The sequence below is a fragment of the Pan paniscus genome, chromosome 23, assembly GCF_029289425.2.
Source record: "Pan paniscus chromosome 23, NHGRI_mPanPan1-v2.0_pri, whole genome shotgun sequence".
Lineage (NCBI taxonomy): Eukaryota > Metazoa > Chordata > Mammalia > Primates > Hominidae > Pan > Pan paniscus.
Genome location: NC_085927.1, coordinates 53,278,546 through 53,304,820, shown reverse-complemented (window position 1 = coordinate 53,304,820; position 26,275 = coordinate 53,278,546). Strand labels below are relative to the sequence as shown.

The 26,275-nt window shown below is 48.9% G+C and overlaps 1 protein-coding gene across 5 annotated transcripts in view; it reads right to left on the bottom strand.

The window, feature by feature from the left end:
- MPPED1 (metallophosphoesterase domain containing 1) overlaps positions 1–26,275 on the bottom strand; it is a 96,480-nt gene that overhangs the window by 27,126 nt on the left and 43,079 nt on the right. For all 5 annotated transcript variants that reach the window (XM_034949172.3, XM_034949173.3, XM_034949174.3 and 2 more), the window contains exon 4: positions 5,162–5,387. In XM_034949172.3, coding sequence (XP_034805063.2) covers positions 5,162–5,387 — 226 coding nt within the window. The remainder of the gene's footprint in view (positions 1–5,161; positions 5,388–26,275) is intronic.

The following is a 26,275-nucleotide window of genomic DNA, read 5'->3' as shown; positions in this document are numbered from 1 at the left end:
TCTAGCAGAGAGAGGACCTCCTGGGAATGGGTCCATGCATCCCTCTGCTTAAGGGGGAATTGCCAGCCACAGGCAGAGGAACTGTGGCCCTGTAAAGGGGAAGGGGCTGGAAGGGCACTAGGCCCACCCACAGCAGACCCCCTGCTTGCATGCCCCTCGTGATGGGCAGCTCACTACTTGGTAAGGCCACATCACCTCTCCCCTGGGCGCCTGCCTATGGGGGAGTCTTCCCTCACTGGTGAGACTGCCTCCTGTCACTTCCCTCTGTCCTCTGCTCTGCCGTCTACCTCCTAAGGCCACATGGTGAACACGTCTGCCCCTCAGCCTGGTCGGCCCTGCCCACATGTCCAGCTGCAGCAGCTATTAGGTCACTCATTGCTAGTGTTTATTTCATCCCTGCTCCCTGCCTGCTGGTCTAACTGTGCTTCTAAAGCTGGAGGGAATGCCTCCTGCAGTTCACGTGGTAGCCAATATGTTGAGGGCAGAGGAGAAGAAAAGGAAAATCTGGAACATCTGAACTTCACAATGATCACAAGCAGCTCCGTCACCTGCACCCCCCGAATGAGCTGCCATATGCCCAGGCGGCCGGCGCCAGGGGAGCGGAGGGCCCCAGCCAGAACCTCGACAGACAGCTGGGGAGGGGGTGCACAACCCCCCACACCCCACTCGACACCAGGCAGGATCAGCAGCCAGGCCAGCGGGTTCTTCAACCGTGAATACAGTTTTAGGGGCTGGTTAATGCCACTTCCAATTGTGGAGCTTCTAGCATCACCTGGGGATACCGGCAGCTGAGGGTCCCTCTCCACCAAGAGACTCTCATAGGGTAGTGTCGCACGCTCCCTAGATCACGTCATGTCACCTTCCCACTTACTGGGAAGCCCAGGGCTCAGACAGGCTACCTGACACCCTCAAGGGAGAAGGCCGCCCCGCAAAGTCCTGGCTACCAGCAGCACGGTGGGTGGACGGGGGTATGGCCAGGGACCCAGGGACCTGGGTTCTGGCGGCACCAAACACGATCTGGCTGCCCAGCCTCTGCTCTCTTGCTGTCATCCACCCAGGCCCCCGGAAGCCACACTCAGCTCTGCGGTCCCCAAAATGCCCCAGGCCCTCTCAAGTCTCCTGGCCTTTGCCCAGGCTGTTCCCTCTGCCTGCCACACCCTTTCAGCTGCACTTAGCTGCCTGTATCTCTTCAGCCTCTGGCTTTCCCCATGGGAAGCCTCCCCTGACCCCAGCACCCAAGGCCCCTCCTTCATGGCTCTTATTGATGATGGAATTGGTTGTTGACCGTCTCCCACGAGAACGTAAACCCCATGAAGGCAGCAGCGGTGTCTGTCTGTCCACACCATGTCCCCAGGGTCTCCCTGGCACTCTGTACATCCTTGATGAATGAATTAACAAGTTTATTCCTGAGGGCATGAGGATATCAGCTCAATCCCCAGGCCTCAATCTCCTCAGGGGGCCAAAAAGGCCCATATGCACCCAAAGGCTGTTCTGAGAACGGAGGCCTGCCACACGGGAGACGTTCAGAAAGGCCACTGAATGGCCTCCGCCCTGGAGCAGGAAGAGCTAGGACCGGCAGCCTGAAGGGCCACCCCGCGGGTGCCCTGGACAAGCCACATCCCTGCCTGAACCTCTACCTACCCTTCTGTAAAATGGGGTAATTGCAGGCCTAGCCCTGCCTTGGGGTTTGTGGAATAAAACTAAATAGTTATCCTCTTCCTTGCTCCCCAAGGAGAACCCCAGTAATAATAAATGACCACAGCCACTCTCCAGGGCCTTCCTTTGAGCCAGGCCTTCACCTGGATGGGCCCACGCAGACCTCACAACCCCCCAACGAGGCAGGCGGTGTCGTTTCCCCACTACACAGAAAGACCAGAGAGGCTGAGCCACCTGCCCAAAGTCACACAGCTGAAAAGTGCTGGTATCCCAATTTGAACAGCCTCCAGTACCCAAAGGCCCTTGTCTGGGACCTCACTGGCTGCAGGGAGGGTTCACCAAGACCCTGCCAAAGCCAGGGAAGATGAGACAGCCCTGCACCTCCCCACCTTCCCCTCTGCTCCATGAGGAGGCCGTGGCAAGATGAGACCAGGTCCTAAATCTGCCCACAGCCTCCAGCCGCCAGGTGGTCACCATGTGGCACCAACCAGGGCAGCCCAGGGGTTTCCCAGACACTCTCTGCTGGGGCATGGTGGCAGCGACCCAGCCTCCCAGGGGAGGGTAGTGGCCAGAGTGACTTGGCATCCATTCCGTGGCACCGCAGCAGCAGACGCAGGCAATCTGCTCACCCCGGTTGGAAACTGAGTGAAACTTGCCCAGCAAATGAGCCCAGGTCTCACCTCCACCACCTGCTCCCAGCCCCAGACAGGGCCTGAGAGGAACAGGAGGAGCACCAGCTCACAGCCTCCCATGTGGGATGGAGAGGAGGGGGCGTTCAGCCCTTGGTGTTAAGGGCTGTCAAGTGACAGGCCCAAGAAGAGCCTGGCACAGGGCCTGACACGTAACAGAGGTTCAGACATGTGGTCTCCCCCTGCCTCCTCTGCCTGTGGAAATCTCATGCCTCTTTTGGCCCCAGTTCAAATGCCCCCTCCAACAGGGAGCCCTCCTCGATCTCACCAAACCCTTTCTGGAGCAGGGTCGCAGGGCCCCTGAACCCACCTCCTGGGCTCGAGTTCCCTTCTCTGTCCTTCGGCTTCTCCCACTCCCTGGCATGGCACAGGCTGTGTGTGTGCACCTGGCTGGTAGGGGGGTCAAGGGGAAAGCTTGCTGGGTCCTCCTTCTAGACTGCCCTCCTGGTTTTTGGCCTATCAGACTTCTCCAGATCTGAGCTCTAGTGGCCGGTCAGGCAGACTCAGCCACCTCCCCTCCTCTCCTTGTCCTTGATACTGACCTCATCACATCCCCTCAAGTGCCCAGAGGTCCTTGTCTGGGACCTCACTGGCTGCAGGGGGGGTTCACCAAGACCCTGTACATCGTGAAGTCCAGGGAGATGACAGCAGGCACCTTCCGAGGCCAGGGAAGATGAGACATCCCTGCACCTCCCCACCTTCCCCTCTGCTCCATGAGGAGGCTATGGCAAGATGAAACCAGGTCCTAAATCTGCCTGCAGCCTCCAGCCACTAGGTGGTCACCATGAGGCACCAACCAGGGCCACAGGGGTTTCCCAGATGCTCTGTGCTGGCAGTAGCTCTCTCTGAAGTCCTTCCACCCAGGCAAGCCCTTTGTGCCTCTAAAGGGCTCCTTAGCCTCGCTGACTGTGCTGCTTCCTGATAGTGCAGCCTCAGGCCACGTTACTACTCCCTGCCTGTGAATACCCTTCTCTTCCCTCAAGGCTCAGGTTACCCCACCTCCTCCAGGGAGCCTTCCAGGATCAAGCCACACTTTTAAACATATGTGATCTTGCTCTTCCATCTATGAAGCCCACCTCACCCTGCCAGCACTGGGCACCCTGTGGCCGCTCATTCTGTCCACCTATAGAGTAGGGATAATAAATCAGTCCTCACAGGGCTGAGTAAGGATTAGAGATAAGGTTTATGGAGCCTTTAGCCTAGGGCCTAGATTACTGTAATTGCTCAGAAATTATTTCCTGCCATCACCATCATCATCATCACCACCACCCCCACCATGATCATCACCATCATTATCACCATCACTACCCTCACCATTATGATCACACCACCACAACCACCATCATCATCACCACCATCACTACCACCACCACCGTAATCATCCTCATTACCATCATCACATCATCACCATACCACCATCACCATCTTCACCATCATCATCATCACCATCAGCATAACCACCATCATCAGCAGCATCGCCATCATCATCACCATCATTATCACCATCACTACCCTCAATATCATCATCACACCACCACCATCACCATACTGTCATCACCCTCACCCTCACCCTCATCATCATCATCATCACCACCACCACCATCATCATCATTATCACCACCATCATCACCACCACCATCACCACCACAACCATCATCATCATCACCATCATCACCGTCACCATCATCACCACCATCACCACCACCACCACCACAACCATCATCATCACCATCACCACCATCATCACCACAACCATCATCACCATCACCACATCACCACCACCACCACCACCACAACCATCATCATGACGATCATCACCACCATCATCACCATCACCATCATCATCATCACCATCAGCATCACCATCATCATCACCATCAGCATCACCACCATCATCACCATCATTATCACTATCACTACCCTCACCATCATCACACCACCACCATCACCACAACCATCATCATCATCACCATCATCACCACCATCGCAATCATCATCATCACCATCACCATCACCACCCTCACTATTATGATCATACCACCACCACCATCACCCTCATCATTGTCATTACCTTACCATCATCATTCCCACCACCATTATCATTACCATCATCACCAACATTGCCACCATCACCACCATTATCAACATCACCATAATCACCATCACATCACCACCATCATCACCATCATCCTTACACCACCATTATCATCACCATCACCATCATCCCCATTATCACCATCATCATCACTATACCATCAGCATCACCATCATCACCATCACCACCATCACCATTATTACCATCATCACCAATATCATCATTATTACGATCATCATCTCCCCCAGCCCCTGACGTATGCATCTTTTTTTGTATGGAGCAGGAAGACAGCATTAGAGAAAGATTCCTAGCATTATAGAATATTCATTAAAGGCAGGGGTTCTGGAACCAAATTGCTTGGGTTTAATCCCAGCTCTGCCCCTTCCTAGCTATGTGACCTTTGGCAAGGTCCTCACCCACTCTGGGCCTCAGTTTCCTCACCTGTAAAATGGAGATAATAGTACCTGCCTGTAAGTGAGCTAGTACCGCCCAGCATAACACAGGTTACAGCTGATAATGCTATTTTCAGTGAGATGTGGGAAAACAGGCCCAGAGAGCAGCAGTGACCTGCCTAGGTTCACACAGAGGGTAAGGGGTCAAGATTCAGTCCTGAGCCTCGCATCCGGAGCTCCCTGCTGCTACTCCCATCCCCTACACCCCCTGCACTCAGCCTCAGCTCTGGTCTCGCCAGCAGGCAGGACCAGCACCCAGGCCCACTCACCATGGGGAGCCATAGATCCGGAAGCCCCGCACGGTGACCTCCGAGTCCTGAAGGTAGATGCAGTTGGTCAGCAGCGACTGCACATTCTCATAGTTCTCCGGCTTCAGCTTCGACACAGATGGGAAGTAGTAAAAGTCCTGCTTGATGAGGTCGGCCATGAACTCCTGGTCAAAGGTCAGCTCGTGGTTGCCTGCGATCACGATCTTGTACTCGTAGGGCAGGCTGCCTGCAGGGGTGGACACAGACAGACACACAGCACACAGCCGTCAGCTTGTCCAGAAGCCACAGCACGGCTGAGAGAGGGGCGGGCAGGAGGAAGCTGCATGAACTCCTGGTCAAAGGTCAGCTCGTGGTTGCCTGCGATCACGATCTTGTACTCGTAGGGCAGGCTGCCTGCAGGGGTGGACACAGACAGACACACAGCACACAGCCGTCAGCTTTTCCAGAAGCCACAGCACGGCTGAGAGAGGGGCGGGCAGGAGGAAGCTGCTGGAATTGCTGACAGGGGTACCTGCTGCCAGGCCCCCAACAGGTGTCTTCATCAGATCAAAGGAGGCAGCAGCCTGATCACTGTCCCCATGGTCCTGCCTGTCCAGGCCTCCACTGGCCATCGGCCCCCTGAGATCATCGGGAAGAGGCTGGACAGGTTCCTCCCAGGCTGCTGAGCTGCAGAGTGCCTGGCCTCATCCTGGGACTTCTCTGCCTCCGTTTCTTCTGTCTGGACTAGTTTTCTACTGGAAGAAGACCCCCACGCTGCATCCCCAGCCCTAGCTGTCACCGGCCTCACGGTCCCAGGCCCCCACACCCCCTGGGTATCTTGGACTCTTTATCCTCCACTTTCCAAAAGGAATTGCAAGGTCTTTGCAGAGCCCAGTTCAAATGTTTGGAGACCCCACACTCAGGAAACATTATAGTACCCACCCCTACTGCCATGGAAATTCAAAGCCAAAACAAAATCTAGATGGAATCAAAACAAAAATGTCTATGTATACAGCCACTGAATTACAATAGTGTCATTCTAGCTTTGCTGTGTGTGAACTTTTGGGTAGTTCTTCCAAGGTACACATCTTTCTCTCTCTGGGGTCCAGTTTTCTGGATGCCCTAGGCAGGAGTGTACACTGTCACCCAGGAGAGACTGGCTGGGGGCTGGTTTCTCGGCAGCTGCCCGGCAGGCCTCACCCACCAGGCTGGCTCTATGCAGGCGCAAGACCACCACAGCTGTTCGGTCTCAGTAAACGCCACTCGCCCCTGCCCCCTACTCCATCTGAGAGCCAGCCTGACCCCAGGCTTGGGCCCCTGACTCCCCACTCCCCACCAGCCTCAGCTGCTGGGCACTCATGGGCCTGGAGAGTCAAGATGGTACCTGTAAGCCCTGATTTGGATAAAAAATGAAATGTTGAAAGTGCACTTGGAGACCCAAGCCTTTCTCCTGGCCCCTCCTGGGCGGAGAGTGACCTGGAGGGTCAGGCAAGTAGCCAAGGCGCCAGCACAGCACAGGGGCCTCGGGGGGGATGGGGACCCAGACAGGAAAATGGTGACATTCCATAACCAGTTCACAAAGCAGTAACTGTGGCTAACAAAGACCGACACCTCGCGAGGCATCCCCTCTATCCCTGGGAGACCATGACCTTCATCTGCTAAAGCACACACAAGGCAAGGTGCCAGAACACTTGTCTGGCCATCAGGCTCCACTGAGCCCCTTCCCTGACACCCCCTTCACTCCTCACCCTCCCGAGGCAATGCCCAGCAGCACGGGCACCGTGGTCTGTCCCCTGGGACAACACAGCAGCCCAGGAACAGCAGAGCCTTTTCCACCATGACCAAAAACTCTACCTCTTCCGCTGTGTGAGCATTCTGTGGGGAACCAAATTCCAGAAATGCCTCTGCTCCAAATACTAAGGATTGTTTTTCTTATTGGAAGCGGATGCTTGCAATATGGGCTGAGACTCAGAAGATGTGCCATCACACTCAGCTCTCAGGAAGCACTCTAGGAAGAGCTCGCCTCCCCAGACCCTATGTGAGCTCCAGGGAAGGGTAGAGTGAGGTTTACAGCAGTACATGTCCTATAACTACAGCCATTATTATATCCCAATAGCAAGGAAATAGAAGGGTCCAGTGCCCCGTTATGAGCTTCTTCTCTACCCCCAGCTAGATGAGACCTGTGCCGTCTGTCTAACCACGTGCCCTATGGCCACGGCAAATGGCCAGGTCCCAGCCTGGCCAGGGAGGGTGGACCAGGGCGGTAAGAAAGGGAACCCCGAGGCGAGACAGAAGTTTTCTTCAAAACAGGCAGAAAATCCCAATCTACTCATAGTTGACTCACCAACCACCCCAGACTGCTTTACAGGTTTGAGAAAGAAAGCACTGCTCTTTCTTCGGGATTTATCAACTCCGGGGCAGGGGACCACTGGTACATGGGGGCCACTGGTACTTAGCAGGCCACAGAATCTCAGCTCCAGCAGCCTGGATCCCAGACCCACTCTGCCACCAACCTGCTGTACGACTTAGCTTCCCTGTGCCTCAGTTTCCTCACCTGTAAAATGAGAAATGTAACAGCGACCTTGCAGGACTGTTCTGATATTATAGAAGATAATCAATGGAAATGTACAAAATTTTGATGTTCAAAAAAACCAAAGAGCTTCCCTGGGCCAGAGTTTGCAAACTAGAAGCAGGCAGGCCAGACCCATCCACAGACATATTTTGTTTGGCACAACTTTTTTTTAAAACTTGAATTTGTTGCCAACATCAAAAATTTGAGAGATTCCTAATAACATTTCATTACTTCTGTTTTCTAAAAATAAAGAAATAAATACAATTTAACCTCTGGCCATCCCGGTCCAGTCAGGAAGTGCTGAGTGTCTGTGTCCCCTTGGACAGGATGAATGCGTCCAGCTGGCCCCAATCCCCACCTGTCCCTACCGTCTCACACCCAGTCCACTTCATTCATTTGAAGGTACCACCCACTCTTAACAGGCATTTGGGTTTCTGTCCCTGGGGACATGAAGGGAACAGCCTGGCCTTGGCCCGAGGTTCTTCCAGTCAGGCTGCTGGGATGAGATTCTCCAAGCCCCTTCCACCTCCCTGACCCTCCTCTTGTTCATCAGAGCCCACCCTGATGGACGCTGGGAACTCTGCTTGCTGTGCTCATGGGAGAGCTCCAAGAACATGGATGCAGGCGTGTTTGCTTCCCCCAGCTCTGTCCCTAGCAGGCCCCAGCAGGAGTCTGGTGAATGAAGCCGCCCACAGCCCCACAGTGCGACCAGGCATGGTACAGAGAAGCCCTCTCCAGTGAGGCTCAGGCTGCGGAGAGGAGGGAAGAGGGCTGCGTGGGCCTGAGCAGCTGGTAGTGGGTCCGGGAGGACACAGCAGGAAAGATGGCCACTTCTGGACCGCTGGTGGAGAGCCGAGATCTCATTTCCCTAGAGCACCCCCAAGGTACTTGGTTTTATTATCTCCTCTTTGCAGCTGAGCAGAATGAGGCTCAAAGGCCGGGAAACCCACCCAGGCCCCACGGCTGCAGAGGAGGACGCTGGTCCAGCTGACCCCATACCTCTGGACGGGCACCTCAGACTCCTCCAAGGCCAGCAGACCCCTCATCGAGCCCCTCCCCAAACACACTGCAGCAGGGAGGCAGCCAGAGCCCCCAGCTCGGGTTGGGGGTGGCCACCATCGCTGCCTTCGGGCTCTGATTCACCACGTTTCCACTTCACATCACCCATCCATCCTGCAGCCCAAGCTGGGGGTGCAGAGCCAGTGCTCATGTATTTATGTCATGTCTTTGACTGGGGGTGTTACTGAAGCAAATTAGCAAATTACTCCAACTGTACAGTTTCATTTATTTCTGCAGCTCCCGACTACTGGGGATTGGGCGGAGCGCAGAAGCTGTCAGCTCTCCCCTCTTCTTCTCACCTCAGCAGCTGATGACTGAGGCTTTTTCCCTCCCAGAAAAGGGTGGATGGGGCACAAGGCCCAGCTCCCATACATAACGCAAGGGAGCAGGGCAGGAGCCACCACCTGCTGGGGTGACACCCTCAAACACTGTCTGCTCCATGGCTTGGAGGCAAAGGGACATCCACTTATGAACACAGAAACTGTCCAGCACCACATCCCTCTGAGTCCAAAGTCATAAGAATGCCTGTGGGTGTCCACCTGGACTTGGCAATTCACCAGCTGTGCATAACCTTCACAGACACTTAAGTGTTACTATCCCCAGGTAAACCTGGCGAAACTGAGGCCCAGAGAGAGCTTGCCTAAGATGAGACAAATCAATAGCAAAATGACTGACAATTACAGAGGACAATGGACATTTGGTAGACCCTATGGCGGTATCCTGAGGTGTACTCTGCACCATCATGCTACCCCGCCTGTCAGTGGATGGATGGATGCATGGATGGATAAATCGTTTATAGATGGATGGATATATGGATGCACACATGGATAGATGGATGCATGCATGGATGAATGAATGGATGGTTTATAGATGGATGGATATGTAGATGCACACATGGATGGATGGGTACATGGATGGATGGTTTATAGATGGACGGATGGATGAATGGATGGCTTACAGATAGACAGATGGATGAGTGGATGAATGGGAGCTTTGTAGATGGATAGATACATAGATGCATACATGGATGGATGAATGGATAGATGGCTGGTTTATGGATGAATGGATGGATGAATGGATGGTTTATAGATAGATGAATGGATGGATGAATGGATGCTTTGTAGACGGATGGATACATAGATGCATACATGGATGGATGAATGGATAGATGGATGGTTTATGGATGGATGCTTTATATATGTATGGATATATAGATGTATATATAGATGGATGAATGAATGGATGCACGGATGGATGGATGGATGGATGGATGGATGATTTATGGATGGATGGATGGATGGGTGGCTGGATGAATGATTTATATATGTATGGATATATAGATGCATATATAGATGGATTAATGGATGGATGGATGGTTTATATATGGGTTGGTGGGTGGGTAGATGGATGGATGGGTGGGTGAATGGATGGATGCTTTATATATGTATGAATATATAGATGCATATATAGATGGATGGATGGATAGATGGTTTATAGACAGACAGATACATAGATGCATACATGGATGGGTGGATAGATGAACTGACAGATGGGTGGATGGATGCATTTATCAATCAATCCATCCTTAGCTAGGTCTGACTGTCTCCTTTACACCAACTGACCTCTGTGTCGCCCCTTTTCCTCAAATGTTTCCTCCAACTGTCCCTGGCAGGGCATTTTTTTGACTCACCCTCCTTACCCACAATCTTGATTGTCCATCTCTGAATCTTCTCCAATTAAACCTGCTCTCTTGCAGGTGGGTATGGGGGACACAGAACGGAAGTTCCAGCATGGCCTGACCATCACGGAGTGGGCAGGAGGAGTCTCCTCCTCTGTTCTAGGGCTGCCACCTCTGTTGTTAGAGCCTAAGGCTGCATTAGTTTTCCAGTGTTCCCATCACCCTGCAGTTCCGTTTTCCAGTGTTCCCATCACCTTGCAGTTCCGTTTTCCAGTGTTCCCATCACCCTGCAGTTCCGTTTTCCAGTGTTCCCGTCACCCTGCAGTTCCGTTTTCCAGTGTTCCCATCACCCTGCAGTTCTTACCAACCCGAACATAGATACAATTCCCAGTGACCAATCATTAGAGGCTCTCTTGCTTAATTTCATCACAACCCTCCATCTAAACAGTGAATGAGGGGAGTGTTTTGGGGACTTCAACCAACTAATTGATTTTCAGGGGCTTTATGGGGGAAAAATTAAATGAACACAAACTCTTCTGCCTAATGCCTGCACTGAACACAGAGGAAATGGATGTTGTTCTCTTTGCCCTTTTCTGCTGCTATTCCTCCCTGCAGCAGGTAAGACGGCTGACACACAGCGAAGCTTCCCCATTGCCTTGATGGGAGCTGCCTGAGAAGCCACCGGAAGCACCTGAACCTCGGGAAAGTAGCTGTTCTCCAAGCAGGTGTGGAAAGAGATTAGGCAGCACCAACCTTGGAGACCAGAACATAACATGACCCCCTGGACCAAAGATGGGCACAACATGGGGAAGCTAAAGAAAAAGCCTCTCTGCAGAGCACCCCCAGGCTGGGCACGGTGGACAGCAGTGCAGGTGCTGGGGGCTGTGCTTGCCTTGGTAAGGCTCAGCAAGGGCACAAATGGGTCCAAATGCCTTTTCTCATCCACCTCCCCTCATCAACCCAACGGAAGCTAAGAATCCACTGAGCCTATCCTGAATGCCCCTTAGGCTGAATGCCCACCTTCTTCCCTGAAGCTGGACCCACTACAAAGCCCCCTGCCCTGGTCAGCTCTCCATGAGCCCTGATTAAACATGAGCCCCCAATGTTCCCGTGTTCCAGACCCTGGCGAGGCTCCGCTGGGGACACAGTCATGAATCAGACACCACCAAGAGGCCTGTAGCTCTCCTAATCCATGCTGCTGATTGGACAGAAGGAAACTGGAGCTCAGAAAGGGGAAGAGACTTGCCCAAGGTCACATAGCGAGACAGTGGAGAGAGCTAGGACTTGAACCCTGGCCTCCTGCCTCAGAGATGTCTGAACAATGACCAGCCTCTGGTAGGACATGCCTGATGAGTAGACAGTTTAGGGGACTGGAAGGATATGAGGACATCTGGGAAGAGTGGAGCAGGGACTTGTGGCACCGGTCAAACCCTGAAACTGGAGACAGGCCAGGTGGACTCTGCTAGGTGGGCGAGAACGCTGATCTCCCAGCCTCTGCCACAAGCCCCAGGTCCTTGATGCCAAAACTAGTGCTTTTCAGAGCTGGGGAGCAATGCTACACATTTGTATTTTCCATGAAAACATTCAGACCATCTTCCCCAAATGCCTCCTTTTTTCCCAGCCAGATCAGTCAACATCCTGGCATTTGCTAGCCATGGATTTCTTGTTGCAAAGACATTTAAGTATTAACCAGAAGAGCACTAGAGGATGGCCCTGTTGTTTTCACTTTTCATTTGCCACATACGTGTATTCAAATAGCTGTGTATCCGCACACAGATTCCACATTGCAGCAAGTGCAGCTGCCGCACGGGGCAGAGGGGGATGCGCATGGAAGTCTCTGCTTTTTGTGCTTCCGAGATTAATCTCCCTCCAAAAGGTTACAATTCTTTATCGCTAACACTTACCCATCCCATTTAACAGAAAGTGCTGCCTCCAAACTGCATAATCTGTTAAATTCAACAAGATATGTGCAAGCTTCTCCACCATCGATGCCATTCCCGGAGCGAAGTATTGAGCCCGGCGGAGTTTTAGTGTTCTCTAAATGCAGTGACAATCAGGAAAATGCCCACTTATGGCTTCTTCCGCCCATTCCCATCTCGCAGAACACAGCAGAGGGGGATGGAATAAAGAGACGGCATAATGATCTCTGATTGCATTTTTAGTACGTCTTTGACAGTTCTGTGTTTAAACACTTGCTGATGTCTAGGAGATTCACATTAGCAGACTTCTCGGTATGGCGCATGGTCTAGAAACACACCAGGATGGAGCAAGCTGCGAGAGTCAGCTGTGAGCCACCGTGGGGTCTTGGTGCAGCTTGGTGCATGAATGCCAGGAATGGCATCACATGGCCAAGCACACACAGAAGACTGTGGCTGACCATGCAGAGAAAGGGAATTCTGTGTGTAACCTGAACAGGCGGGAGAGTTCTGGAGTCAGATGTCTGGGCCAACAGCCAAGGCTGAGTTCAGGGGAACACAGTGCAGGGCTGCAGCTGCAGAAGCTGAATTCTGCTACCCTGTACTGAGCACCCTGTCCAGGCACTGCGACCAGCATCATGCAATCAATGCTTCCAGACACCCTTAGCAGGCACGGGCCATTCTCCCCATGACAGAGATGAAAGGCAGTGCAGCAGAGTGGGTAGGGGTGCAGGTGGCGTAGCCTGACTTCCATCTCTACCTCCCACTGGCTCTCTGGCCAGAATGAGAACCCTCACTTCCCTGAGCTTTAGTGTCCCCATTTGTAAAACACACATGCTTCCCCACAGAGTTCTTGCAATGATCAAGCTGATGAAGACACGTGAGCCCGACGCTGTACCTATACTTCTGCACGGATTTGTTTTTAAGCAAGTTTGATAAGACACATGGACACAGAAATGGCTGTCACAAAGGAGGCTTACACTCACAGTTCTCTAAAAATGCAAGCTACGCTCCACCATGCCTGACCAGACAGGGAAGCACCAGGGACAATCAGGAGGTGGAGGGTGAGGAGGAAACATGGGCAGGAGCCTGTTTCATGGTTTCCAAAGGAAGGGTTGGGCAAGGCAAGGGAAAGAGACTTAGGACTGTCTAGTTCGAATAATTCTGGCAGGTTCTAGGACATGAGGGCTGTCCCTAACTGTCTGGCACTGCCCCTGGGGTGATCAGGGCAGGTGGATAGTGGCCCTATCCACTCCACTGTGGGCTGTGGAGTGGTTGGCTTGTGTAGTTATTTGCTGTATCTAGGAACTGGTTAACCTAGGGAGAGACAATCCCCCTGGCTCAGCAAGGCCCTCAGATGTCAAAGCATCAGAATACAGAAAATAAAAGGCAAGGTTAATACAACCTGGATGTTAGCCATTTTCATTGCATTTCGGGGCTATTCAGGAAGATTAACGCTGCAATGTACAGCACAGCCCAGAAATGTGAGCTGCGAAGCTGGAGATGAGAACTGAGGCTCTACAAGTTCAGGTCACCTACCTGGGCACACAGCAGCTCACTCACTGGGACCCAGGTCTGGCTTCCCAGAGCTCGGTGCCACAACACCCCAGATAGAACAGACATCCTAGGATGGCAGACCCCCCCCCCACTGAGCTGCAGACCCCCCCACTGAGCTGCAGACCCCCTGGACTCATCCAGCCTCCACGGGTCCTTCATGGGAGGCTGCTGGATTCAAAACTCAGCTCTGGTGCCTGGATTTAAAAGGCAAATGTGATTTTTCTTCTGTTCCATCCTAATAGCCAAAATGTTTAACTTTCAAACATTTGTTTTTCCTGGGAAATGTTTTAAAAACAGGAACATTCAGTCCTAATCATCTTCAACTGCTTGTTTCCACTGCTACTGCAGAGCACATATGACTTCAGGCCCAAAGTTTTCTGTGTTTTCCCCCAAAAATCAAGGCTGCCTGTAGCTAGCAGGACTTTGTGGGAACCTCCTCAGAAGTCGCAGTCCGGAAGGACACACGTGCCCAGAGATGTGCACAAAAGGGCCCTGGTGGCCCCCGGCTTCCCCAGGGGCTACCGCACTCCCTGCAGTGCTCTGATCTCAGCCCTCCTCGTCCAACCCTGCACCCCTGTGGGTGCTTACGGCCTCCTGGCATCCGCATCTGCTGTTCCACACACCGGGATCCCCTTCCCGCCCTTCCTTCTAAGTCAACTCCAATTCAACTCGCACTTTATCAGCCAACCCAAGGGCCACTTCCTGCAAGACACCTTCCAAGAGCCGCTCTCTTCACTCAACCCTAGCAGGATGATGGGTGCCCCCCAACAAGCACCCAGGGACGTGCTTCTCACAGCCCTGACAACCAAACCAACTGCGGGTTGATTTGTCTGCTTCCCCAGCACCCTGGGAGCCCCTTCAAGGCCCCTGCCTTGTTCAGTGCTCTACCGCCAGCATGGGGCTCGGTGATAAGTACACACTCAACACACAGCCACTGAATCCATGAGGTTCTGTCATCCCTTACAACCCATGGCAAGGGCCGGGGAGGTCCCATGATTCAACAAAGGTCTCCTAAGTGATCGGCTACAAGATGTCCCCAGAGGCCAAACAGCTGGCCCATGGATGGTAACCAACACTGTTAGGATGAGGTGAGCCCATCAGGTGGCAGCCTCCCAACTGTCATGGTCTCCGCTCACTCGGCAGACATCAAGAGTCCATGACTTCAAGGCCCACGCCACGGAGCTGCCCCACGAGGCTGTGGGAGAGCCCTGGCCTGAGAGTCGGCTCACCTCTCTACTATCTCACCATGCGACCTGGGATAGTGAGGCCTTTCCCCGCCTCGTGCCTCAGTTTCCCCATCTGTTCCATGAAGACGTGACATAAAGGTCCTGACCTCTGAGAGCCCTTTCAATTCTCTGAGACCCTCCAGGCAGGTGTGTATGTGGTACCGGGGTGGGGTGCCCACGGAGGGTGTTAACAGGGTCAGATGGTGGGACCCAAGGGGCTCTTGTATAGGACGGGATTCTGAAGGCCCATGTTTGTCTCCAATTGTGGCTGACATCCCATGAAATCAGCAATAAAGGAAGGAAAAGGCATGGCCTGCCAAGGACAGAGGTTTGGAAGCTGGAAAGAGATGGATGGGTAGACTGGCTTAGCTGAGCAAAGAAAACTAAAACCAAAGTCCTGGGAGTGGGTAAGAGGAATGTGGAGCTACAAGAAGCAAGGTGAGCTGTGGCCAGAGTCCCAGGGGGTCTCAAGGACTAGAAGCCCAAGAGCTGCAGTCTGACTTAGAACCTGTATGAGAAGCAAGTGGGACCCGGGCCCCTCCCACCTTGCACCCATCCAGCAGCCATGCCCTTTGCCTCTCATCCCCACAAAAGTGGGGAGCACTACCAGGGTCACACAAAAACTCCAGAGAGCCCCATTTAGGGAACATCGAGGCAAGGGGATGAACCCTGGGGTCCCAGCCTCCAGACCCACTTAGCTATCAAATCTGGGAGCCAGACTTGGAAAGCAAAAACTGGGGAGAAAAACAGGTGCAGGAGGAAAAACCCATAGATATCAATATAGGGCTTGCCCAAAGACATGGCCAGGGCCCCATGATCACATCCCCCTATGCCCACCACACACACACACACACACACACACACACACACACACACACAGAGCTAACCAACAGCTTTCAGATGTTCAATTCATATACACAAATGCAGTGTCATCAAGCCTCTGAGAAAAACCCCACAGTGAAGGCCAGGTGCAGTGGCTCACACCTATAATCCCAGCACTTTGGGAGGCTGAGGCAGGCGGATCACCTGAGGTCAGGAGTTCAAGACCAGCCTGGTCAACATGGTGAAACCCTGTCTCTACTAAAAATACAAAAATTAGCTGGGAGTGGTGGCGGGCGCCTATAAACCCAGCCACTCAGGAGACTGAGGCAGGAGAATCACTTGAACCTGGGAGGCGGAGGTTGCAGTCAGTCGAGATCACGTCACTACACCCCAGCCTGGGCAACAGAGCAAGACTCTGTCTCAAAGAAAAGAAGAAAGAAAAGAAAAGAAAGAAAGACAGACAGACAGAGAAAGAAAGAAAGAAAGAAAGAAGAGAAAAAATGAAAAATCAACCACAGTGAAAAAAGAGTCAGAGGCCAAATCAAACAAGGAAAAGAAATCAGAGGAAAGAAAGCTGAGGCAGGAAAATGCTTTTTTAAACTATATCATTGACACCCTTGGTGAGATAATAAAATATTGCACCCATGAAATTTTAGCAGGGTGCTTTTACAAAAGAAATAAAAACATAGCAGGATATTTTTTAATTTGACCAAAAGAAGGAAGACGAAGTCAAGGAAATCTCCCAGACACTAAAATAAAAAAGACAATGAAGTAAATAACAGGTGAGAAAAGATTTAAAAATCAGGCTGGCCACAGTGGCTCCCATCTGTAATCCCAACACTTTGGGAGGCTGAGGTGGGAGGACAGCTTAAGCCCAGGAATTCAAAGATGTGGTGAGCTGTGACTGCACCACTGCACTCTGGCCTGGGTGACAGAGCAAGATCCTGTCTCAAAAAAGAAAAAAAAAAGAAAAAATCATAAGCCCAACATCTGAGTACTACAAGTTGCAGGAAGAGAAATCAGAAAAAGAGATGGAAGAAAAAACTGGAAATGAGAAAAGTTCCTGAATTAAAGGACAAAATTTTTCCATTAAGAGAGTGCTTGGAAAAAATAAATGAAGTAAAGACCCACATTAAGCACATTCTCCAGAAACCCAACAGGTTATATATAAAGGATGAGAAATCCCAACAGCAGTGGAATTTTCAACAGTGACACTGAAAAAAAAAAAGGAAAAATGCCTTCCAAATTCTAGGGAAAATGATCTGCAACTCAGAATTCTATACCTAGATAAACTATTAGTTAAGACAGGACAGAATAAAGATCTTTTCTAACATGCAAGTCTGCCAGATATTTCTCTTGTGCACTTTCTCAGAAAGCTACTGGAGGGTGTGCTCCACCAAAATGAGGGAGTAAACCAAGAAAAAGGAAACCATTGGATCCCAGAACCAGGGGTTGCAAGACAGAAGAAAGGTGAAAGGAGATGATGGCCATCTGAAGATGGTGACTGTGAGCAGGACTGGAAATCAATCAGTCCCAATGGGAGCAGGCCTTGGAGGCTCCAGGAGGTAAGCCTCCAAGAAAAACTAGAAGACAGATGACCTAGCACATCTCACCACACTACAGAGGGGTGTTTAAAGCTCTGCAGAAGACTTGAGGATGAACTATGATGGGCACATGAAAATATAAGCAAACAAACAAAATAATTAACTACTTTTAAAAAATAATGTCACATAATGAATATTCAACCAAAAATTGGGATAGAAATACTAACAGGTGAAAAGATGCATATGTGAGTGGGGAAGCTAAATCTCTAAATCTTCATTTCCCATTGTAAGAAATCTAAAAGTAATGTCTAAATTGAAAAATCAAAACATAGCAATCCCAAGTTGTTCCTTAGAGAAACAAGAGAAGCAGCACTAGAGCTGCACTGGGAGTGGGAACCAGGCCTCGGGAGGAGGCTGCTATCTTGAGCATAAGCCTTGTAGCACTCTGTGACTTACAGTGCACATTCATTGCCTGAATGCAAATAAAATGTTGATTAAATAAAAAGAAGCATCTTCAAAGTCAAGTGCTTCTCGTCCACTTCCCAACTCTGTCCAGGGCCACCCTGACCTTTCACTTGTTCTGCCTGTTGCTCAAAACCTACAACAAAAGCAAACTGGGCCACAATTAAGGTTGATGGAAAGACAGAGCAGGTAGAAAATCAAAGCTGGCTGATTCCTCCGAGATTCTGAGGGTCCGAGTGCTGGGATGACTCTGGCACCAGGTTCAAAGGCAGGTGATCCAGCTGAGCAGCTCCTCACCTGGGCAGATCAGGCAGCTACTAATGACATCACTGTTGCCACCTGATGAGAACTTCAGCCACCTCCCCGGTGCCCTATTTCTCATCCTCACAATAGTCCCACAAAACAGGCAATATTATTAATATTTGGCAGATGAAGAAATCGAGGCTAATAAAGTTAATGAACTCCACAACTGATCAGCGAAGAAGCGGGAATTTGAACCTGGGTGCATCTGAAGCTGAAGCCCATGATTTTCCCCTCAGTCACAACCACTTAGACTTATATTCTCAGGTTTTTTTCATTAAATATTTCTCAAAAAAAGTAAAAAGAGTGCTGTCATACATTTGAGTCTTTACAATATCTCTCTTGCTATGAGCAGCTCTCAATGACTTTATTTTAAGCAACATAACACTCTGGGCAAGACTTTGTGGCTGCTATAAACAAAGAAACAATACAGAGAAGCACTTTGAGGATGAGGATTAAGGATCTTTGAGCACACGGTCCTCCACAAAGTCAACAACAACACTGGCAAAAGTTGTCAAAATCTACTTTTTTAAAATTCTGGAAATCAACCAACAATCCGAGGAGCATAGATGCAAGAAAAATAGCTGAGTTGTGCAGCATTCTAACTTGCCCTCTTCTCAGCCTCCTCTTTGCAAGCCTTTAGTAGCCTGAAAATCAGCAGTCTCAGAACTATTGCAGCTGTGAAAACTACCAGCCTAGCAGTCACAGGAGGGGAAAAAACAGCTTTGAGACTCCCAAGAAAGCCCCTTTCACTATTTGGCATATAAAGCCTCATTTGTAGAACTTGTCTTTTTTTAGAGATGAGGTCTTGCTATATTGCCCAGGCTGGTCTCAAACTCCTGGCCTCAAGTGATCCTCCCATCTCAGCCTCCCAAAGTGCTAGGATTATAGGTGTGTGCCACTGCACCCAGCCAGGACTTGTCTTTGTTTGACCTGACTCAGAGCTTGCTCAATGAGGAAAGCCCTAGCCCCAAAGTATTTGTTAAAAACAATCAGCAGCAGTTGTCTAACATCACAGCTTCCCAAGGAGGCCATACCAGTTAGAGCAAACAAGAGGCCAACCAAGAAACTTAAAATGAAAATCTGGAGAATGAGGCATCCACAGGACATCTAGAGGATCATGCTTATGTGCAGGGCTGTGCATGTGCCTAGGAAAGGGGCCCTCATCACTCACCTCAGAATGACCTTGAAGCACATGCAAGAAGTGAAGGCTTTTGTAAAGTGCTAGGGTGTTGAGGATGTGCCTCAACACAATGGTTGGGAGCCCCTCAGCAAATGATGGGAGACTTATCAGTTCAAGGCATGTAAGGAAATCTCTGACCAGTCATCAGCTCACAACTAAGCTAACCAAGCAGAGACTTTAGTAGCCACACATGACAGAGAATACAAACACCACAGAGTTTCCAGGACATTCACTAAATAAACAACAACAAACCTTGGTGCAGGGGGTGGGATCTGATTCCCATAATCAGCAAATTATGTTATTTAAAACATCCACAGCCTAAGTGTGTTGGTGCTCGCCTGTGGTCTTAGCTACCCAGGAGGCTGAGGCAGGAGAATCACTTGAACCAGGAGACGGATATTGCAGCGAGCCACGATTGTGCCACTGCACTCCAAGCTGGAAGCAGGGAGACAGAGTGAGACCCTGTCTCAAAAAACAACAAACAAACAAATAAACAAAATCCAGTTTTTTTTGTTTTGTTTTGCTTTGGTTGTGGGGGGGGTTTTTTGGGTTTGTTTGTTTTTGTTTTTGTTTTTGTTTTTTGAGATGGAGTCTCACTCTGTCACCAGGCTGGAGTGTAATGGCACAATCTTGGCTCACTGCAACCTCCACCTCCCAGGTTCAAGCAAATCTCCTGCCTCAGCCTCCTGAGTAGCTGGGACTACAGGCACATGCCACCACACCTGGCTAATTTTTGTATTTTTAGTAGAGACAGGGTTTCACCCTGTTGGCCAGGATGGTCTCGATCTCTTGACCTTGTGATCCACTCGCCTTGGCCTCCCAAAGTGCTGGGATTACAGGCGTAAGCCACCACGCCTGGCCACAAAAACATCTAGTATTTTTTTAAATGAAACACACAAAGAAATAGGAATGTATGCTCCTTAGACAAGGGAAAGAGCAGTCAATAGAAATCGTCCTTGCAGAAACCCAGATGGTGGATATAACTAAATAATGCCTTTAAATCAGCTATTAGAAATATGTTCAAAGAACTAGAGAACTGTCTAAAGAATTCAAGAACATTATGAGAATGATGTGTTCACAAATAAAGCACATCAATAAGGAGATATAACTATAAAAAAGAATCCAATTCTGGAGTTGAAAAGTAAAATACCTAAAACGACATTTTCATTAGAGGGTCTCAACAGTAGTTTCAAGCTGGCAGAAGAAAGAATGAGCAAACCTGAAGACAGATCTGTTGAAATCATCCAGTTTGAGGAACAGAAAGGAAAAAGAATGAAGAAAAATGAACAGAGCCTCAGAGACCTGTGGGACACCATTGGGTGCACTCATGTGTGCGTAAGAGGAGCCACAGAAGGAAAAGTGAGAGGGGACAGAAAGAGTAGTTAAAGAAACAATAGCTGTATTCTCAAACAATAGCTCACGCCTGTAATCCCAGCATTTTGGGAGGCTGAGGTGAGTGGATTACTTGAAGCCAGGAGTTCAAGACCAGCCTGGCAACACCCCATCATGGCAAAACCCCATCTCTACTGAAAATACAAAAATTAGCTGGCATCGTGGTGTGCATGGTGCACCTATAGTCCCAGCTACTTGGGAGGCTGAGACACAAGAATTGCTTGAACCTGGGAGGCAGAGGTTGCAATAAGCCAAGACTGAGCCACTGCAATCCAGCCTGGGTGACAGAGTGAGACTCTCTCAAAAAAACAAAATAAAAAAAGAAAAAAGAAAAAGGAAACCATAGCAAAACCTCCCCAAATTTGATGAAAAACATTAATCTACACATCCAAGAACTTCAAGTAACTCCAAACATGATAAACTCAAAGAGGTCCACACCTAAACACATCATAATCAAACTGTCAGAAAGCAGACAATCACTCATCACACACAAATAATCCTCAGTAGCAGCTGACTTCTCATCAGGAACCATGATAACCAGAAGGCAGTGGGATATACAAATGCTGGGAAGAAGGACTGTCGACCAGCAATTCTACATCCCACAAAACTATCCTTTAAAAATAGAGAAATTAAGTCATTCCCAGATAAACAGAAACAAACTGAATCTGTCACTAGCAGACACTCTCTACAAAAAATACTGAATAGACTTTTTCAGACTGAAATGAAAGGGCACCAGACAGCAACTGAAATCCATATGAAGAAATAGAGAGCACTGGTAAAGGTAGCTACACAGGTAAATATAAAAGACAGTACAGGCCAGGCGCGGTGGTTCATGCCTGTAATCCCAGCACTTTGGGAGTCTGAGGCGGGTGGATCACGAGGTCAGGAGATAGAGACCAGACTGGCCAACGTGGTGAAACCCCGTCTCTACTAAAAATATAAAAATTAGCTGGGTGTGGTGGCACGTGCCTGTAATCCCAGCTACTTGGGAGGCTGAGGCAGGAGAATCACTTGAACCAGGGGGTCAGAGGTTGCAGTGAGCCGAGATCACAACACTGCACTTCAGCCTGGTGACAGAGTGAGACTCTGTCTCAAAAAAAAAAAAAGACAGTACAATTGTATTTCTGTTTGTAACTCCTCTGTTCTCCTATCCAGTTTAAAAGACAACTACACTAAGGAATACAGTCATGGACTGTTAATGACAGAGATGCATTCCGAGAAATGCACCATTAGGTGATTTTGATATTGTACAAACAGCAGAGTGTACTTACGCAAACCTAGATCATACAGCCTACTACATACCAAAGCTATACAGTACAGCCTATCACTACAGGCTACAAACCTGTACAGCATGTTATCGTACTGAATACTCCAGGCAATCGTTAACACAATGGTAAGTATTTGTATATCTAAACATAGAAAAGTAAGTAAAATTACAGTGTTATAATCTTATGGGACCACAGTAGTATATGCGGTCTGTCATTGACAGAAACATCATTACACAGCACATGACTGTAGTTATAAAACTGTGTTAATGAGCTTCTAATGCACAAAAATGTAATTTGTATGACAATAATAGCATAAAGGAGGGGGAGGGCACGGAACTCTACATTAGAGCACAGTTTTTGTATATTTATGAAATTAGGTTGCTATTAATCAAAACTAGATTGTTATAAGGTAAAAAAAATTTAATTATAATGCCCAGGGCAACAACTAATACAATTTTTCAATATAGTAAAAGAAATGAAATTAAAATAGTGAACTAGAAAATATCTATTTAACACAAAAGAAGGCAGTAATAGAAGAAAAGATGGACAAAAAATATATAAGATATATAGAGAACAAAAAGCAAAATGGCAGATATAAATCCTACTTTGTTAGTAGTTATATTAAACATAACATGCTTAAACAGTACAGTCAAAAGAAGGCAGAGATTAAAATTTTTAATTTTTTAAAAATCCAATTATATGCTGTTTATAAAAGACACACTTTAGATCCAAAGAAACAAGTGGGTTGAAAGTAAAAGAATGAAAAAGATATACAAACAGTATCCAGACGCCAAAAGAGAGCTGTAGTCGCTATACCAGCATCAGAAAAAAATAGATTTGAAGACAAAAATTGTTACTAGAGAAAAGGAAGAATATTTTATAATGATAAAAAGCCCAGCAACAGATGGCTTCACTGGCGATTTGTATCAAAAATTTCAAGAATTAACACCAGTCCTTGACAAACTCTTCCAAAAAGCAAAAGAGGAGAAAACACTTTCCAGCTCAGTCTAGGAGGCTTTGATACCAAAACTAGACAAAGCTATCACAAGAAAAGAAAACCACAGACCAATATTCCTTCTGAATATAGGCTCAAAATCCTCAAAAAAATACTAGCAAGTCAAATCAAGCAACAAAGGATTAGACACCATATAAAAAGGTATTATACACCATCACCAAATGGGATTGAACTCAGGAATGTAAGGTTGGTTCAACATACAATTAATGTAATATACTGTAATAATAAGGGGGAAACCATATGATCATCTCAACAGGCACAGAAAAGCATTTGACAAAATAAAACACCCTTTCATGATTTAAAAACACATACACACACACACACCGGGTGCGGTGGCTCACGCCTGTAATCCCAGCACTTTGGGAGGCTGAGGTGGATGGATCATTTGAGGCCAGGAGTTCAAGACCAGTCTGGCCAACATGGCGAAAACTCTGTCTCTACTAAAAAAACAAAAATCAGCCAGGCATGGTGCTGCACATCTGTAATCTCAGCTACTTGGGAGGCTGAGTCACAGGAATCGCTTGAACCTGGGAGGCAGAGGTTGCAGTTAGCCAAAATTGCACCACTGCACCCCAGTCTGGGTGACAGAGCAAGACACTGTCTCTAAACAAAACAAAAAACACGTAACAAACTGGGAATAGAAGAGATCTTCTGAACCTGACAAAGAGCATCTCTAAAGATCCCTCAGCGAGCTGGGCATGGTGGTGCACACCTGCAGTCCTAGCTATTTGGGAGGCTGAGGCAGGAGAATCACCTAAGCCCAGGCACTCAAGGCCAGCCTAGGCAATATAATGAGACCCTGTCTCTAAATAAACAAATAAATACATACATATTACAAATCCCACAGCTAACATCATACTTAATAGTGAAGGACTAAAAGTCTTCCTCCTAAGATCGGTCACAAAACAAGGACATTCACTCTTACCATTTCTATTCAACATTATGCTTGAGGTTCTAGCTGGGCAATGAAGCATGAAAAAGAAATAAAAGCATCCAGAACGGAAGGGAAGAAATAAAACTGTCTCTATTCACAGAGAAACATGATCTTGTGGCCACAAATCAAGGAAGCCAAAGGTTGCCAACAGCCACCACAAGCTACAAGAGGCAAGGAAGGATTCCCTGTTTCCTCTCCCTCACCAGAGTCTCCAGAAGGAACACAGCCCTGCCGACACCTGAATGTCAGATTTCTGACCCCCAGAGCAGTGAAAGGATACATTTCTGTTATCTTAAGCCAAGAAGCTTGTGATAACTTGTTACTGCAGCCTCAGGAAATTAATACAATAATCAAAGTGCTTGAAACCAAAGACAAGAAACTTTCAAGCAATTGGGGTGGAGGAAAGGGCACATTATCTTCAAAGAATCAACAGTAATGCTGATAGCTGATCATTCAACACGGAGCAATTACACTGAGTAGTTATGTTGCTGAGATTATGAATGGGTTTCCATAGCTTCCTGCAACAGATTCAAAAGTGCTCTGAAAAGTATGTCGGAAACAGAAAATAGCTCTAGTGATGGCAGTTTCACCTGTTATAGGCTAAAAATTGTCTCCCCCTCCACAAAAGGAACATGTTGAAGTCTTAATCCCTAGTACCTCAGAATGGGATGGCATTTAGAGACAGGACCCTTAGTGAGGTAATTCAGGTAAAATTAGGTCATATGAGTGGGCTCTAATCCAATGACTGGTGTCCCTGTAACAAGATGACATTGACCTGGCGCAGTGGCTCACGCCTGTAATCCCAGCACTTTGGGAGGCCGAGATGGATGGATCACCTGAGGTCAGGAGTTTGAGACCAGCCTGGCCAACATGGTGAAACCCCATCTCTACTAAAAATACAAATATTAGCTGGGCACAGTAGTGGGCACCTGTAATCCCAGCTACTCTGGAGGCTGAGGAGGAATAATCGCATGAATCCCAGGGACAGAGGTTGCTGTGGGCCGAGATCACGCCACTGCACTCCAGTCTGGGTGACAGAGTAAGACTTCGTCTCAAAAAAAAAAAAAGGACTTGAAGGCAGAGAGGCAGAGAAACTCATGTGAGGACACAGTGAGAAGACGGCCATCTGCAAGCCAAGGAGAGAGGCCTCAAAAGAAACCAACCTGCTAATATCTCAACCTCAGATTCTGGCCTCCAGAACTGGGAGACAATAGGCTTCTGCTGTTTGAGCCTCCCAGTCTCTGGTACATGGTCAGGGAAGCCCTATCAAACCAACACAGTATCAATGCAGAAGATGCACTTGAAGAATCTGAATACAAATGTTTCATAAGATGTGAGAGAACAGAAATATATGTCTCAATCCCAGCACTTTGGGAGGCTGAAGCAAGCATATCACCTGAGGTCATGAGTTCGAGACCAGCCTGAGCAATGTGTCAAAACCCCATCTCTACTAAAAATACAAAAATTAGCTAGGTGTGGTGGTGTGCACCAGTAGTCCCAGCTATTCAGGAGGCTGAGGTGGGAGGATCACCTGAGCCTGGAAAGTTAAGGCTGCAGTGAACCATGATGGAGCCCTATAACTTAATAGTACCGGTGTTCCTTTAAGATGAAGAATTTTGGGAGGCCAAAGTGGGAGGATCCCTTGAAGCCAGGAGTTCAAGACCAGCCTGGGAAACATAGTGAGACCTTGTCTCTACAAAAATTCAAAAAATAAGCTGGGCATGGTGGCACATGCCTATAGTCCCAGCTACTCAGGAGGCTGAGGTGGGAGGATTGCTTGAGCTCAGGAGATCAAGGCTGCAGTGAACCAAGAACAGCACTGCACTCCAGCCTTGGCAACAGAATGAGATCCTGTCTCTAAAAAGAAGAAAATAGGCTGGGTGCAGTGGCTCACACCTGTAATCCCAGTACTTTGGAAGGCCAAGGAGGGCAGATCACCTGAGGTCAGGAGTTCGAGACCAGCCTGGCCAACACAGTGAAACCCCCTCTCTACTAAAAATACAAAAATTAGCCAGGCGTGGTGGTGGGTGCCGGTAATCCCAGCTACTTGGGAGGCTGAGGCAGGAGAATCGCTTGAACCAGGGAGGCAGAGGCTGCAGTGAGCCTAGATCGCACCACTGCACTCCAGCCTGGGCGACAGAGCGAGACTCTGTCTCAATAAAGAAATAAATATTTAAATTAAAAAAAAAAAAAGTAGAATGGTGGAT